This window comes from Rhopilema esculentum, chromosome 21, assembly GCF_057945365.1.
Source record: "Rhopilema esculentum isolate cy_ngs chromosome 21, ASM5794536v1, whole genome shotgun sequence".
Classification (NCBI taxonomy): domain Eukaryota; kingdom Metazoa; phylum Cnidaria; class Scyphozoa; order Rhizostomeae; family Rhizostomatidae; genus Rhopilema; species Rhopilema esculentum.
In genome coordinates this window covers 2,241,453-2,258,528 of record NC_142835.1, presented here as the reverse complement: position 1 = coordinate 2,258,528, position 17,076 = coordinate 2,241,453, and the positions used below count along the sequence as shown (strand labels likewise).

The 17,076-nt window shown below is 35.0% G+C and overlaps 2 protein-coding genes across 3 annotated transcripts in view; both read left to right on the top strand.

Moving 5' to 3' along the window:
- The window catches only part of LOC135684952 (uncharacterized), a 25,061-nt gene extending 12,379 nt beyond the window's left edge, over window positions 1-12,682 (top strand). Inside the window, exons 5-8 of one of the 2 annotated variants that reach the window (XM_089114756.1) lie at window positions 1,390-1,470; window positions 4,567-5,528; window positions 5,925-6,018; window positions 6,880-12,682. In XM_089114756.1, coding sequence (XP_088970882.1) covers window positions 1,390-1,470; window positions 4,567-5,528; window positions 5,925-6,018; window positions 6,880-6,940 — 1,198 coding nt within the window. In that variant the 3' untranslated portion in view covers window positions 6,941-12,682. Of the gene's footprint in view, window positions 1-1,389; window positions 1,471-4,566; window positions 5,529-5,924; window positions 6,023-6,879 lie in introns of both variants that reach the window. The other variant, XM_065200665.2, reaches the window with a different exon arrangement.
- Window positions 12,541-16,915, top strand: LOC135684946 (G2/mitotic-specific cyclin-B3). The gene is made up of 8 exons (XM_065200658.2): window positions 12,541-12,681; window positions 12,838-13,005; window positions 13,248-13,573; window positions 14,190-14,226; window positions 14,376-14,501; window positions 15,046-15,276; window positions 15,692-15,847; window positions 16,381-16,915. Exons 1-8 carry the CDS (start codon window positions 12,607-12,609, stop codon window positions 16,708-16,710), a joined length of 1,449 nt encoding a protein of 482 aa, XP_065056730.2. The 5' UTR covers window positions 12,541-12,606; the 3' UTR covers window positions 16,711-16,915.
- The last annotated feature ends 161 nt before the right edge of the window (window positions 16,916-17,076 follow it).

Genomic DNA, 17,076 nt, shown 5'->3' with positions numbered 1-17,076 from the left:
ATCACTAATCATTTGTCATTGATCATTAATCATATCCAATCGCTACTTCATGTCATATTTTCTGTAATGACCTCCCTTAAATGATTGTGCTCTACCTCATAGTCATGCTTGTTCTCTGACGAGACAAATTTTAATATTTATCTTGTCACGGTTCTTTTTATCATTTTCCTTGATAAAGCAGTTTAGATTTAGCACTCTATCAATAAATTTCTGCCTTTTATTTATATTAGATGGCTTTTGGTAATCTTGTTTGCAATTCAAATATTTGTCAATGTATTATCTAGAAAGCAGACGTTTTCACGACAGTTTATAGTAACGTGCTAACGTTGATTTTTCTTGAAACTTTTTCCGCGCAAATTTTAAAAGGAACGCAAACAAGAGATACACAAAGACATTGTTGTAGGGTTATTGTTAGCTGTGGGTCGTCTCAAAGTTTTCTTTCTCTTCATCAGAAGTGACAGGCAGAAAAGGCATCGGTAAATCGCGTTTTTTCATAAAACTCTGCGCTTGTGTGATGAATACTTTATAAAAAATTTGCATTTCTGATTTATTGTTTTATTAAGACCTTAACAAATTAGGAAAATGAAACTCTAAGCACTTTGATGCCAGTCAAGTGCTCATGTATACTCAAATTTGAGAAACTTTTATTTCTGCGTATTATCCGAGGTAGGTTTTCCTTGTGACTCTGAAGTTTTGGAGCCCCGTGGAAGCAAATATCATCCTTGTTTTTGTCCGTCAGACAGCAGATATGAACCGTCTTTTATGACTGGCCTTGAAATTGAAAATCAAACATCTATAAACCTTCAACCACAGCTATAAACCTCAATCCAAAAATTCGTGTAGATCAGAAATTTTGGAAATGCAGATTTCGGAAGACTTGGAAACAAGAACAGTTTTTCGCCCAGAGCTTACGGCTGGCTTATGTTTTTCCGTGCACGTTTAAATCTTCCTTTGTTTTACTCAAGACTTGTTTTGCAATCAGGTCTGAGTATTGAAGTGTTTGCTGCAAAATCTGTCGTTTTGCGGTGCGTGTTTGTGAATAAGACGAAAAAGCTTCACCTTTTGTCGTTCATGTTCGTCCAAATTTTGCCAAACAACCAAAGCCTCTTTTCCATGTGTTTTTCTTGCGGAGAACCGTGCCAATGTACCAGTCTGTATATGTTATAAACTGAGACCAAATTACAGAGGTTTGATGGGGCCAGAGCTTGTGCTCATCTGGACATATCTCAGCCAATTCGTAATACATTTAACTGATTTTGCAGATTTAGAGATATTTCATGATGCTCTTTCAGGTAATGGGAAGCAATTTCAAAAATTCTTAAATATGATTGTTGTGACGTCATCACTTGACAACCCTATTCTAAAGCTTTTGTTTCTTAAATCTTACAGTCATCGTCTCGAACACGAGCTGGAGGACAAAGCAGTTATTAGACGCAACCGTGCAAGGTCCGCAGACGCACACGCAACGACGTAAGTCGAACTCTTTCAATTTTCTATTGACCAAATTTGTTAAGCCCATATTTCCAATGTTGTTCAAGTGAAGGACCTAATTTCCACTTTGGGCAGTGAGATGGGATTTTTTCAAACTGGTTATTTTATTAATATGGTTTGGAATAATTCGATAAACATGTATAGCACTAAGAAATTATTTATCATTTCAAAGTAAAAAATGACTGCAGCAGACCTGCATTGAAATACCAAAAAGGATTTGCAATGGACTGGTGTGTCTGGTATATTTGGTATAAATAGTATATTTGTGTGTAATGTGCCTTTCACTGATGTTGTGCTGGACAAACCATTCCCTTGCTCTGTTCGCTAATCATGTTCTATCTGCACCTGGTTGTGAATCTATGTTCATCTTTTCGTTTTTTCATATTCTTTGTTTTATAAGAATTGCGCTAATATATTCAAACATGTTTTATCGTACAGCCTTGAAATATTCCCTTATTGTATGTTAAGCCTTTTAAGCTGATGTTGTGTCCTCGGGGTATGCTGAAGCTAATATTATAAAAAATATTATATGCTTAGAAAGATCACTGACCTAGGCAACTTCATGATTTTTGACAAACTTTTTATGCGAATCTTTGTCTCTAGAATTGACATCTGCAACTCTTTCTTGCTCTCATGATTTCATCAAGGTAAAAAATGTTGTTTGGCTACTTGGAGTAAATTTATATGCATAAGAAGACCCACCCATATGTAAATATATACAAAGCATATGCTCCTATGTAGATTAACCAAAACAATAGATTCGCACTATTGCTCCAACTTGGCCTGGCTTTTAACCCTAATGGCTCTACGGATTTCGCTGGGGATTTTGTCGAAATGCTCCTACATCATACGTTCGATAGCATCGGGGGTACTTTCCCGCTCTTGCTTTCTTGGTTTTTGGGTAATTTGCACTTAATTGCGAGACTCGAACTTTCGACCTTACTGTATCTACTGCTATGTGAATTTTATACCTCTACCAAATCAATACACATCTTAAGGCAGTTAACCCAGATTAACAGTATTACTGTGGCCGTCAATTTATTTCCATCATTTCATAACAAAGCAGCTTAGACTGGCTTTGCTGGCATGCAGTTGCCTAGCTAGACTCAGTTTTTAGCTGCCATGAGGCATGGCCAATCTGTCAGATGAAGCATTCCCATAGCTGTGCGCTCTGCCGTTTTACTTCTTCCAGCGCACTGAATTTTGTCCTTCATTAAAATTCATGAACAGTTGACTTCCTATTCTTAATCATTGCTGTCTGAGGTAAATATTTCCGGGTTTGATTCTTGCCTTTTCTTTAGTTCTCAGTTTGATTAGAGAAAATAGGTGAGATCTGGGCGTGTCGAAATTAACAGTTTGCATTTCTCGCGTTTTCGAACCGCATGCTTGTGACGTGCTCGTGCTATGATCAGGTCGTTTTTTAAGGATTCTTTCAATAAACAGTAACTGTTATATTTATCAAATTGGCGATTACAGTATAAGGTTCATTTCTAGCAGGTTTTTTTCTAACAAGCATGGCAGTAAACATATTTTTTGTGCGGTTGATTTTGTTTTGATTGATGGTTACCGATCTTAGCAGTGCTTCTCTCTTCACTTTAACGAGAAGTTTTATCTTCCACACCTTTTCTAGGAAGCATAAAAACATAGAAATTCAAGGTCAGATAGTTTTTATAAACTCTGAAAAATTCGGTTGTTTATCGCTGCAGACTGCCGTTGCTTTTTAAAGGCTCTTGTTTGTTGTTCGATCTTTCTTGGCCTTGAAATCCTCTTACAGTTATGCTGTTTTTGAAACTACTTCTTAGATGTTTCAACTCAAAATTCGTTTTATTGCTTCTGTATTTATTTTGTTCACAGTTTTACGTCATGCAAAGTATCTAAAGTTTAACATTTAGTTAAAAAGATAACCATTCTCTTGTGAAGACATACTTTTTGGATTTTGCTATCGAATGTAGAAAATCTTTTTGACCTGTTAAAATTTACATTGTGTGGTCTGTTGATTCCAGGTATAACGACCCTCCGGTGTTTGTTCATACAAAATATTTTGCTTGTTTATCTTCCCATTTTGCACAATTGTACTTATCAAGGAACAGAAACTATGCCTACGATTGCCCAGATATTTTTCTGAAGAACGGTGTCTTTAATTCTATGAATTTTTTCTTCATGTCATGGTTTTAATCTTCTTGAGCCTGGATAAGCACGTCCTATATTTTATTCATGGTGAAAAGCTTTTGGTTGAAATTGTCTTGCTAAAAGCTACTGGAGCAGGTTGTTCTAGTTCCTTCGAGATCCCCATTCATTCGTCTCTTTGACTATGTCAACTTTTATTAGAACTTCGAACCTTTTTCTTCGATCTTTGATCTGTTTCCTGACTTTGCTTTGCGGTGTAAGAAAAGTGAAAATGGTCTCTTGCATGTATCCATTTTTTCTTAATTGGTCAATCAATATCTTATTCTTTTTATTCGTTCTTTTATTAATGATTTCTTGCCATTACATGAACGTAAACTTAGCTTGCACAAATTGTTGAAAGAGAATTTTATCTTTATACATACAATTTTTGGTTTTACCCTATTTGAACATTTCAGCAATTTTAACCAAACCATTTAATTTCATATTTTGATGATTCATTTTGATGTTTCTATAATCATGACACAGTTTTGACATGATTTGATGATTTTGTTCATCAAACAAACTACAAAAACTATGAGATTTTGATGTCCTGAGACAAGAGTTGCCATGATAAATTGTATTGAAAATAACTTAAATCTAATCTTATAGCAGTTTTAATTTGCACTTTTTTCAAGAAATGAAATTGTATCTTAAGCATAGGACTTTCTATGCTTTTCAACAGGCCTCCTCTGAATAGACAGCTGTCTTTGCGCAATTCAATGATAATGAGTTTTTTTCCTTGAACTCGAATAAAGGTTTTTCTGTATTCTCTTGGCGGTGCCCTCTTACATAGATGCGGTCAAAGATGTGTTGTTAAAATACGTCAAAAAGTTGTTTAACATTTAGTATTTATTATCTTTGAATACTTCTGCCGCTCTTTTTAATTTGACTCCATTATTTTTCAACTAGCATTCAGCGAGCTTGGAAGCGGTACAAACGAAAACAGGAAGGAATTGCCATCCCCGATGATCCCATAAACATAGGACGAGCAGAGGACGGCTATAACGAGGAAGAATTCCCATATTATTACCATAGCTCTAATTATCGAATGCGCAATTACGAGGATTGCGACGAACATGGAGTCGATATAAACGATATTTTCGACGATAGCCTCGAGTATGCCGATCATACTTCGGAAGGAGATGAGAGTGATCGAAGCGATTTGTCCGATCTCGCAAGAAGTTTTCCTGGAGATTATTTGATCGATGATGAATTCAATGGTAAATTTGAAAGCATGGACTTAAAATTCAATCGTTATGGGTTAACGGAAGATTGTCGGACTAAAGATTTCGTCGAATCTACGCTTCCCGAACCTACGACCGACTGGAACACTATCGAATCGGTTTTAACGAACGAATCAGGTGTGAATTCGCCAGAGGATGGGGACATTGACGATGAAGAAGACTTATCTAGGAAATTATCCACGGGACCGAATTTACAACTTGTATTCGTTGATGACGATGGAGAGGACACTGACAATGAAAGCGATCCGGAAGTTAAGGTCTACATAGTCGATGACGAGAGAAACACAGACTACATCGGTGATCGCTGCAAGTCGATGTCCTCCGGAGATTTGTTTGACGAGCGAGAAATCGACTCCAGGGATTCCGGGTGTGTCCCTGGGGATCTCGTCGACTTGAACATAGACTACGTGACGGATTACACTCCTAACCAGTTAAGCCAAGGTCCTGTACCAGCAGAAGAATCGAAACGTGTTTTATACTCGTTGCAATTGCACGAGGAACACGAGAAACAGGAGAAGGAAAAAGTCGAGGAGAAGAAGAGGCAAAGTGTCGCTCCGAATTCTATCTATCTAAAGACTGGCGAAGAGCTTAGGTTTTTACAGAGGGAGCTCGAGGATAAAGTTCAGTGTAAGTAACTTATGTAAAAAAACTTATTGCTATTTAATTATAGTTTATCTATTATGATATCTGTAAATTATTAAACCTACAAGGTCAGCCCCTAACGGCTCTTGAAAGAAAGGATTCCAAACTCTCTGGAAAATCACAAAAAATATAATGTTTCGACTGTTTGACAAAATCTATGCGACTTCAAACCTTTTTTAACCTAGCCACAATCCTTGGCCACTTAAATATAGTTTATATACAAGCACATTAATCACCAAGAAAACAATACTAAGATGTTTAATATACATTTTTTTTCATATTAATGTGTGAACCGTTATTAATCATACAATTCGTCAGCCTTCCACTATTTGCTGCTTAAATAAGAAGTTTTGTATTAAATGCATACTGTCAATATTTTAGTGGTTTCAAATGAACTCGTCGACGCCTTGATGGCCAGGGACAGTTTACATGCAGAACAGGAATCATTGTTGATGGAAGTCGAGGATTTATCAAAGTGAGTAAGTCTCCGTTTTGTTTTGCTTTACTCAAGTTTTGCAATTTGCATCGAACCTTTCATTACCCCCTCCCTCTCAGTTAAGGCCTGCACACAACCTTTGGAAATAGTTTCTTGTTTAGTTTTATAATTAATCTCAACTATCTACTTTATCCAACCCAACTGACTAGAATACCTCCTCTGTTTTGAATTTGCTGCGTCTCTAAAAGTGCACAATTTTTGCAAAGTAAAAACTGTTCAAAGTTCAAAATTGACTAAATATATGGTAGCTTTGCTACTAAAATATACGTCAACACCAAATTCCATCGCAAGAATTTGCTGCTTAATCCAAGATTAATTAAAGCCCTGTTGGGATTTTTTTTCACCTACTGCCATGTTTCCTGTATTCTGTTTTTACCAGCCGTTCATACATTTAACATTTTACATTTTTCAATCATCAACAATCAAATCAATTGTTTTGTTCTCGAACGATTTTTTAAGAAATTTCTAACTTATCTCAATAAGATTCACACGAATAAAACATTGATTTGTGATGTTTTCTACCTTTTAATTAGCTGGTGTCATAAATCGAAATTTGGTGATAAAAGCCAGGAATGTTTTGTAGAATTCACCTGCTTTTAAGCTGTTAATGTCCATAACATAAACAATTCATTAGTTTGTTTCCGTTTAATTAAACATATAACATTTTATCATTTTGCTTCAATCAAAGAAATTCCCTTATTACGTTAAGTAATAATATATAATATTCAATAAGTTTTTAAAGATATAAATTTGTTTGCCCTTGCGCCAACATTTTCGGTTTAGTAAGAAATATAATATATTCATTAAATTACTTTAGTAATATAATTTTCTCGATTCTAGACTCGCCCAAAGTCGACAACAGCGAGAATCGACAAAGAACTCCACTAAACTGAAATTTTAAATAACGTGTTTTTATTGTTTCTCTAAGCTATCTAGACTAGAAATTAGGTCTTTATCACCTTCCCGGGTTGAAATCTTTATTTAAACACGAACTGTTAAAACTTTGCTTGTTTTTACCTCTTTTTATTCAGTGAATTTGTACACGTTTTAGCCTAAGTTTTCGTATGATTTACTTACAAATCCTTAATTAGATGCAAAATGAAATGTTTGGTAGATGCAAAGTTTACAGTAAATTGTGTTTGTGTGAAGTTCAGTACATTCGCATTGTTTACCCTTTGTCACTTGCCTAACAGGCAAAATACAATACTGCGATAACTCTAATTCCCTTTGAAATGCATAGCACAAAAAACCCATTTCTTTTCAAATATATTTCCAAAAATATTTCAAATAATTGATGGCATCGACTGATTCTAAACCCAAATAACATTGCAATAGATTTGCATGTTTGGCTTAGTAAAATGCCTTAATGTATTAGCATTTTTACCCAAGAGAACTTATTTTACAAGAAGAGTTAAAATTGTTGGTCAAAAATTTCTTAGATAGTGTGATGTCATGCAATTAAGCACGCGATAATATCGCTTGTTTTCCCCTTTAAATCTTATTGACTATTCGGATACCGACCGACCTCTTTGCATATAAATGCAATAGTTGTTTTTTCAACAGAATTTCCCATTTCTATGGCATTAGATTTTAGTTCTACTTTGATTAGCTATAATCCGTAGATTCCTACAAAGATCATCTTCAACACATTTTGTCAAAAACCTGGACCCAATGCTAGTATTACCTGATAAGCTTTTTCAGCAGTCTGTATCCGACCTTTTTATGCATTGCAACCAAAAAAGCTTCAAATATTAAAAGTTATCCGTATAATTTCATGTGAATGGTGTTTGTGCAAACCAAACGATTAATTTCAAAGGATAGAGAGATTTGGTTGTTTATCATAATGCGAGCTGTATATTTTCTTTACTATCTTAATCCAAGACCCGAAGATTTTCAATAAAGTTTTGCACCATTTCGAAAGCCAGGACCTTCCACAAGAAAGATATTTTGTTTTATTCTTTTTCAATATAGTTATTATAGAACATAATATTTTTAACGTTTTAAATTTAATGCAGTAGGTTAAGGGCAAGCAGATTCGGGTTTGTTCAACATTTTTTTAAGCTACAAAATTCATTGTTTTCAGTGTAGTTATTAAGTCATATTTTAGACTATCTACTTTAAGTTTACCTGGGGCCGCTTTTGGATCATGTACTTGTACAGAGTCCGGCTCGCTTTAGCTAAACCCGGCCTTCTCCGGTTACTTGTTTCTTCCGGTTAATTGTTCAATCTATGAAAAGAATTTCAATTTCTGGAAATTTGCCATTGCCCGGTAGACGATACACTCTGTACCGGACCTTATCCGGTCCCATACGATCCGTTTTAAGTAACCGTGGGTAATTAAACGGAACAGCAAGTAGGACATGTTGCATCATCATCTGGTCTTAAAGAATAGCAGTAATAACTTTGATAGCTATGTCGCTAAGTGTACATACTACATTTAGATTATAGATATTTACCATTTTAATTAAATTAATGTCCTGATTTTTTGAATGTATGTGAGTCGTTTTTGATCAGATTAAATGCAATTCACGAAACAGCATTTGTTTCTGCCAGTTTACTGCTTGAGGACACGAGAGTGCTCATGCGTTGCATTCTTTGTTTATTTGGTACTGTTGTAAAGCCAAGGTTCTTAGTCAGAGATGGCATAGTTTGACATTTTCCTTTTATTTGACGAATCTCTTTACAAATCTGACCAAGCGAGTCTATTGAAACATTGGAAGCAGTTAGGGTGATTGAGAAAATAGGCAAGAACTCAGATTGGGGACGTGTTCCGGGCATGATCACAATAAATCTGTATGTCCCATGATCTGCTAATGGCTAAGTTGAACGCAAATGGTTTTGGATAGAGCCTAGGCTAATTGCAAGCTACCTCTCCAATTGAATACAAAGAGTAAAAAAAGGGTCGACTTACAGTAATTGGTTGAAAACGAAAACCGGTGCACCACAAGGCTCTGTGCTAGGTCCGTCGCTCTACAACTTTTTCCTCAATGATTTTATTTACATTATCGAGTAGTTGGAGGTATGAAATTCTCTAGAATTTCACTTAAGGCGATTCTTTCGAAGTTATTGCCTGAAGTCTTGAAGAGGATATGTCTAAATCGATGTCCTGGTTTCAAGTGCCTATGAAATGAAATTTTACACATAGTTTTTTTTAAAAGAAATTGAAACTTCTGTACATTGTTTCGATAAAAAACGAAAATTAACTCGAAAATTTGCACGGGAAAGTTTGTTTTGGGGGTTTTAAAAACAATTAGTGTGAGTGACGAAGCATCAGAATCAGTGACGTCATAAGGTTTGCAGTTGGTTCGTCTTCAAAATAAACACACCATACCACGTTGTCAGTCAGGGCTGTTAGTCAAACAATTGTACAAATTGTGATACTAGCATAAAATTTTGCAAAAAGGCGTAATTTGATGCGATGAAAAAGATAGGATATGGACCCCAACTGAAAATTGCCCCATTTGGCTATTTTTAGACCGGAATTCTTTGCTCCAAGCCCCTAACGGCATTATTACAATATATCTTCTGAAAGTAGGTAAAATAACACGAAACTGTGCAAAACAGGACAGTTTGATATGCTGAAAAAGATAGAGTATAGAACCTAACTGAAAAGTGTCCCCTTTTTCTATTTTTAGACTGGGGTACCTTGCGCAAGACCTTTAAAGATGGAGTGATCGCATCTCAGTCGTACTAAAGTACTACAGCACGAAACTGTGCAAAATGGGACAGTTTGATATGCTGAAAAAGATAGGATATAGATCCCGTATGAAAATTGTCCCCTGGGGCTATTTTGAGACTATGGTACTTTATCGTAGACTAGGGTGACCTCCATTCTGCTTAGTGTACTAAACGCCAACTGCTTCCGTGTATGCAAACTTTGCGACGTCACAGATATCGCGCGCTTTGTCACAGTCGAAAACGTAAAAAAGAGGTATTCAACTTAGAGGGCGGATTCCACCCAATGGCAAAAATCCCTTTGCAAAAGGGCGTTTCTGGTGTTCAAAAGAGGGTGGACCCCAAATTTTCCCTGACTCGACTAGGCTTCGCCCCCCAAGCGTACCACTCTAGCTATGCTACTGCTTATGGAACTACCTTAAGAATGATATTAAAAGCATAACGTCCGTTTGCTCATATATTGTAAAAAGATGGTCTAAACTAGAAATAGCTCTTGCTAGTACTGCCCGCAAACAATTAGTTCCTTGATAATGATTGTTTTGAAAATTTAGGTCAGGATATTCGAAGATGACACCATCTTGGGTTTTCACAATTTTATAAGAACAGCTGCCGTAGTTGATGCTAAACTATACTTTTTAACAAGAATTTTTGGTGTTCAGTTTGCCTTTGATATAAGTCCAACGCCCTTTTGAAAATCATGAAGTTTTTCGAGGGTTTGACATTTATTTTTCGTTTTCGTGAAGTAAACAAAGACGTATGAAAATGGACACGTGATAGAACGGGTACAGCTAAAATCGATTGCGATAAAGGATTCGTACAGCGATGTACAGGCGATAATCACGACAATCATAACTTTTGCTCGTACGGTCTCGAGTTTTTGGGAGAAAGGTGTGGCATACGACTGGTTTTGATTCCCAAAACTTCGAATCAAAACTTCCATCCATTGCGGAGAACCGAGCTGTGATGCAGCACCGTTTTCGTGCCAAAAAAACCGAAGGCCTTTAACAGAGTCTTGGCAGAGCAACGCTCCGAAGATAATTCCCTTCCGCACAAAGAGGTGGCGGTTAACGACCTCCTCGACAAAGCCGATTGATTGACAATGAAATTGATCGACAGTTGTCATGGCAGCAGAAAAGTGACAAAATCTGCTGAGAAAGTGCTGACAACAAATAATAATGGAAACTTTTCATTTTGAATTCCAGTTAAAACTTCAATACAAAATCTCACTATTGCATAGATAATTTGCAACTGGCTAACCTGTTTTTGCAAAATAAAACTATTACAATCGTCAGGCACTATGTGAATTTGTGAATTTTGACCAAATATGTGAATTTTGTAGCTTAGGATTTTGGTATTTTAAATGTAAAAATCTTAGACCTTATTAAAATTCAAACTCTTGAGCAGACACATCTTCTAATCGTTTTTAATTGTGAAGCCCTGTCTCCACTGGATCTCAAATTGCACCATTGCATCGTTTGTTTCCTTTTTGACAGGGGTTAAGTTGAATTCAATTATTTTGAACAGGCAAGGTGAATTTCTGGATAAGAAGTTTAAATTTCACCATCAGTACTGATTGAGCCTGAAGTTTTGAAAAATCATTCCCTGTATTGATCAGAACAATTGAAAATAGGAATTTTTTTAGAAACAACGAGTGGCCAATTCAATTAAAAACATTAAAAATCTTTCATTGCTAGAAGTTCTCAACGCTTCTTAACGGGTGTATGCTAAGCTCCTCCTGCACTTTGTAGACCTCCTTAAATCTTATCATAAATTGCTATGATAAAGTGGATGAAAAACCACAAAACATTGATCAAAGAAGCGGCAGAAGAAGTATTTGATCAAAAAAGAGTGTTTTATCCTACGAATCAGGCATATGCACTTGCCCTCAGATCCCCCTTTTCAGTTCCAAAAAGCAAAGGACATTTAGCCCTTTGAAAATTGTAAAAAATTTCCTTCGATCAAGAACAAAAGATGAAATGGTCAATTCCTTGTTGCTTCTATATTGTGAAAAATATATTTTATGTAAAACTGATCTGCAGCAAATAGCTTTAAGATGGGCAAAGCAGAAAAAGAACAGAATTGCTGTTAATTGACTTGAAAGAATGTTACTTTTTATCATTAAACATATCCAAAATCTAATACTGGTTTGCCTTTGATGTTGCTTTACATCTTACGAAAAGATTAAATGTTCGTGTAACGTTAATCAAAATTTAGAGATTTCCTTTACCGTCTTTAGTGCTTTTATGCTTAAGACTAATTATTATGAGAAAAATGTTGGTAATTATACAGAACCAAGATATCTGGAATAAACATAAGGCTATTTCCAAAAATCAATTTAGTAAGTACAAAAGATTAACAGGTCAAAAGAAAAATTTATCAGGTAAAGTTGGAATTTTCAACCTTCCACGACCCCCCAAAATTAGTCACTTGTTTACGTCCCTGACAATCGTAAGACAGGAAGAGTACCTGGTCCAAACCAATACCCCGGCCTGTTTTGCTTTGCCTTTTTTACCTCGCTCCCTTTAAAGCAAATTAAAAGCAGAAACCATCTAAGCGTTTGAATGATATGGAGAAGTCTTTTTGGTATTGAAAAAAGCATTTTGGGAGTTTTTTCAAAAGATCGTTCTTTCCCACGAGAAGGCACTTTAGCCCCACGGAGGGGCTTCGCACGCGCAGCCTTTTCCCAAAAGGGCTCTCTTGGGTCCTTGTGGGTAACGAAAATGTTATCTGATTGGTTATCTCATATTTGATCAACCAATCATTGAGTGTTATTGAAAACGGTTGCAAAGTATAAAATCAAAAGAACACATCAAGACGTTGTGCCTGCACACCACAAATCGAAGATCTTGATCACGCCAAAGTAAAGTTATAACTTACTCCGACGAAAGCAAAATGGTTGGAGCAACGAGACAAAGATCAGCTATAACAATGAATACGCGTTTGCAGCGAAATACTAAAGGCAGCACGGTGAGTTTTCTATTTTCCAAGTGAAGGACATTTCAAATTGCACGTGCCATCCATTGATAGAATTTTTTTTAGAACTTGGACGATGTTTGCATTTATTATTCTGTCTTGTAAGTTATACTGAAATTTGATTTATTACATCAAATATATTTTGAACAGGCAAAAAATGCTAGAGCTGGTATGGTAAATAAAGGAACAAGCCTGGATGAAAACGCTCTTGTAACAAACCTGAAATCAAAGGTCGCTGAAAAAACAAAACGTGCCAATGAAAGCTCGCCTAAAGAAGCTCCTGCAAAGAAAAGATCTGTCTTTGGAGACTTGACAAATGTAAGTCGATAATAATTTAGTACTAGTATGCTCTATAATTAACTTATTCAATACATTCAATATTACTGCAATCTCATTTTAAAGTCTCTTCGTTTTCTTTTCCAGGCATTTAGATTGGTTAAACTTAGGCCCTATTTCACTGTCGACCTGCTTGGTTCACTTGGTTCTTGTCTTTAGGCTTACCTTTCGATCTCCTTATTCTCCGAATTTCTATGTTTTTATGAAACCGACTTATTTTCTAGGCAAGCTTGAAACAGCAATTTTTTGATGGAAAGAAGTCTTTGCAAGAACTGAAAAAACCTACAGAAAATTTAACAGCCAAAACAGGAATCGGTAGAAGGACAAGGAGCCAAGAAAATAAGCCAACAAATCTCCCTCAGTTGTCTGAAATATTTGAAGACTCTTTGGAGTGTTCTAAAGACAAATCTGTTAACTCCAGTAGCTTTGAAAATATATCAGTTTGTAGCTTATTATCAGAAAGTGAGATATGCAAGCTAAGTTCAGATGGCCTTACATCTTCTCAGTCAACAACATCAAGTCGAAATGTATCAATTGACGAGAAAGATATGTAAGTAAATAAAGGATTGTTAACTGCTTAATCTGATTCAGGATCCAGGGTAGCCAAATGAAGTAAATAATAAAGGATAAAGTCAGTCTTAGTGAATGCCATGATTTTAAAGGTCTATATGTTCCATTAGTGTATAATTTTCCTATAGCCATTAGATTTTTACAAATGCATTTTTAAGAGTTAGAAACGGTATGACATTGCTAAGGCATTTTAGAGTTGTAATCCTGGATACAAAGCTTTGCTTTTTTAGGATAAAACTGATTCAATCAGTTTCTTTATTTTAAAATTCCACTTTATATATATATACATTATAAATTAAGTAAAAAATGCAAGTTGAATACCAAAAGGCAGATTCTGTAAGACAGAACAGCATTTGTCCCTACTGATTGAAACAAGGATTGAAGGCAATCAGCCAAACACCAATTGCCCTAAATTCAGTTTTTTGGTGCAAAATCAGTTTTCCACCATTAATTCATATTATAATTATAATTGATGCAATCAACAATTTATTTCAATTTTGGTATGCTGGAATCATATTCAAAAAGCCTGCTAATTATAAAAAACCTTTTGCCTTATTATGACCATACTTTGATGCCTTTTTTATCTTTATTATTAGACCTGAAATAGAAAAAGATGAGGCTGCTGCTACTGAGGTATGGACCTAAAACTTACTTTGCCATTTTCATGCTAATTTTTTATGTTATTTAATGTAATTATTTTACATTTCCAATATTTACGCTGCTATTTTAGTTGACAGCAGTATATTTTGTTAATATTGATGGCTTATAAACTTGTATTTTAGGAGTTTGTCATCCTTGAAGTAGAAAAAAACCTTCCTGAAGGAGTTAGAGATGTTGACACCGATCCAGATCCTTTTAGTGTTTCTGAATATGCAGAATCCATTTTCAAGAATATGAAAGCTAAGGAGGTAATAATTGCTGACTGTGTTAGGGAAATGTGTTATAAAGCACCAATGTTCATCATTCATTTGAACATGTCTCTGAATAGAGCCTCAAACATATGTGATCTATTTTCACCTACTCTTTTTTTATTTGATTGAAGTGAGGAATTTGGCAATTTCTCCTGACACAAAATAAATGACTTTTTGTTTGCCCAGAACTGTTTGCTTGAAGTCTTTGTGGCAATGAAACCCAAACAAGCAACATAAAAAGTTGTCTAAAGCCTTGTTGCCAAATTTTACAAAATAAAAACACAACTTTTCAGTTATTTTTTCATTGATGACTAAAAGATGCTGTGATAATCTCTGGGTGAACAATATAATATGCGGAATTAAATTTTCTAACCTTATAAACAAGTAAGATATGTAAGGATATATAATTGTCCCTACACATCTTTCAGTACACTTTGGATTCCCAATATATAAAGTATTGGAATTGTGCACCAAAAAATGCCATGCTTAGTTGTTTTTATGTAATCAACTACTCAAGATATAAATGTTTTCCATGCTGTAGAAATCATTCATTGTAAAAAAGTACATGGAGGGAAGAGATGAACTGACACCTGGAATGAGAGGAATTTTAATTGATTGGTTAGTGGAAGTTCAAGAGAATTTTGAGCTGTATCACGAAACTCTCTACCTGGCAGTCAGAATTGTTGACTTATATCTGCAATCAAAGGTTATTTCTAAACAGAATCTACAATTAGTTGGTGCCACAGCAATGCTCATTTCTGCAAAGATTGAGGTAAGTGTATATAATATATAAATTTATCTGCATATCTGTTTTGGATAAACATTTTTTGCTTTGAAAATAAGCTCTATGTCTAAACTCTGTTTGCATCTAATTTTCAATCAAAGCATTTTGAAATCTTATTTAATATTTTGTGGGCCAAAGGTCCTAAAACTTTTTGAGCTTTGAGTCTTGTGGAGGTTTAAGCTAAATTTGCCCACAAGGTGACACATTTGGTCTTATTTATTGGTATCCATTCTGTCATTGAAACAATTATTTTTATGCTGCATTTCCAGACAGAACAATTTCATATTTCTAAATCATAAGCTATAAGGAACAGATGTTTAATCGTTTTCTATTTCAGACAGATATGCTTTCAGGTCAATGCCATCATTTTCCCTTGAATTGACTGTCAAGTGCTTGTTTTTAGGAAAGATATCCTCCACCCCTTGACGACTTTGTATTCATTTGTGATGATGCATACAAATCTGGTGACTTCATCAAAACTGAGTTGGATATTCTAAAGATTTTAAACTTTGAGCTTGGCATCCCAATTTCATATAGGTTCCTGAGGAGATTTTCAAGGGTACGTAGAGCTACAGAACTCAAACACTAATTATTTTATTATATGATGCAATATTACAGGGCCTTTCTATATTGGGTGTTTGTCAAAACATGTTGCTAAAGGCTCTTATTTTCATAATGACTTTTCTCAGTATAGGAAAGAAGATTCACCAAGATATATATTTAAAAAGATTCATTATAACCATTAAGTTTAAAATTAATGGTTTGCACATTAAAGTGGTCAACATTTTTTAAAGATTTTGTAGCATATAGTCCTTAGCAAATTTTCGAAGATAACTTAGGATTTGAATCAACTTGGGCATTAAGGTGCAAGGTGCCTTTTTATCTAAACAAAAGGGATTGCTTGAATGAAACCAAAGGCCTTGTATGCACATTAGCCAGATTAACATTGACGTTTTTAAGCTAAAAAAGCATTAAGAACAAGTCTAGCTTGATACCTAGAACTTTTTAAATAGAAAATAACAACTGCTAATCAGATCAATGATTAAAATTTTTGGTTTTTTAAACTATAATGATATACATGTATGTTATCAGGTTGCTGGTGCTGACATGATAACCTTGACACTGGCAAGGTACATATTGGAAACATCACTTTTGCACTATGAATATGTTGACTGTTCTCAGTCCAAAATTGCTGCTGCTGCTTTGAATCTAGCTTTTAGAATGAAGAACAATGGTGTATGGGACAAAACTCTGGAGTACCACAGTGGATACAGGGAAGCAGATCTCATAGAATTAGTAAAAGACTTGAACAAAAAAATCAGTGAATCACCAAAATCAAATCTAACAACAGTACATTCTAAGTATTCACATCCAGTGTTTTCAGAAGTAGCAAAAATCCCAAAGATTACGATTGATGTGTGATTTTTTTATGATGCAGAGTTTTTTGTGAATAAGCAGTCAAAGATCTCTTTGGCACAAACTTTTTGACATTAGAACTTGTATATGTATGTCTAATCCTTGTATATTTTTAACTTGATCATATTTTTACTAAGCTTTTATTGTAGAGATTATTTGTATTATTTTACATGAATTTAATTTGTTGAAAAGAATATCTTTTAATAATAAATGGAGTTTTTTCTAACTTGCAAGTCTTACTAAACAAAAAACTAAGTACTGTATCTCCTCTAGTGATGCCATCCTCTAATAAATGCTGCCATCAATTGAATGCCACACCTTCAGCTAACCATTTGGAAAAAGCGCCCCCTCTGATAAATGCCGCCTTCTATT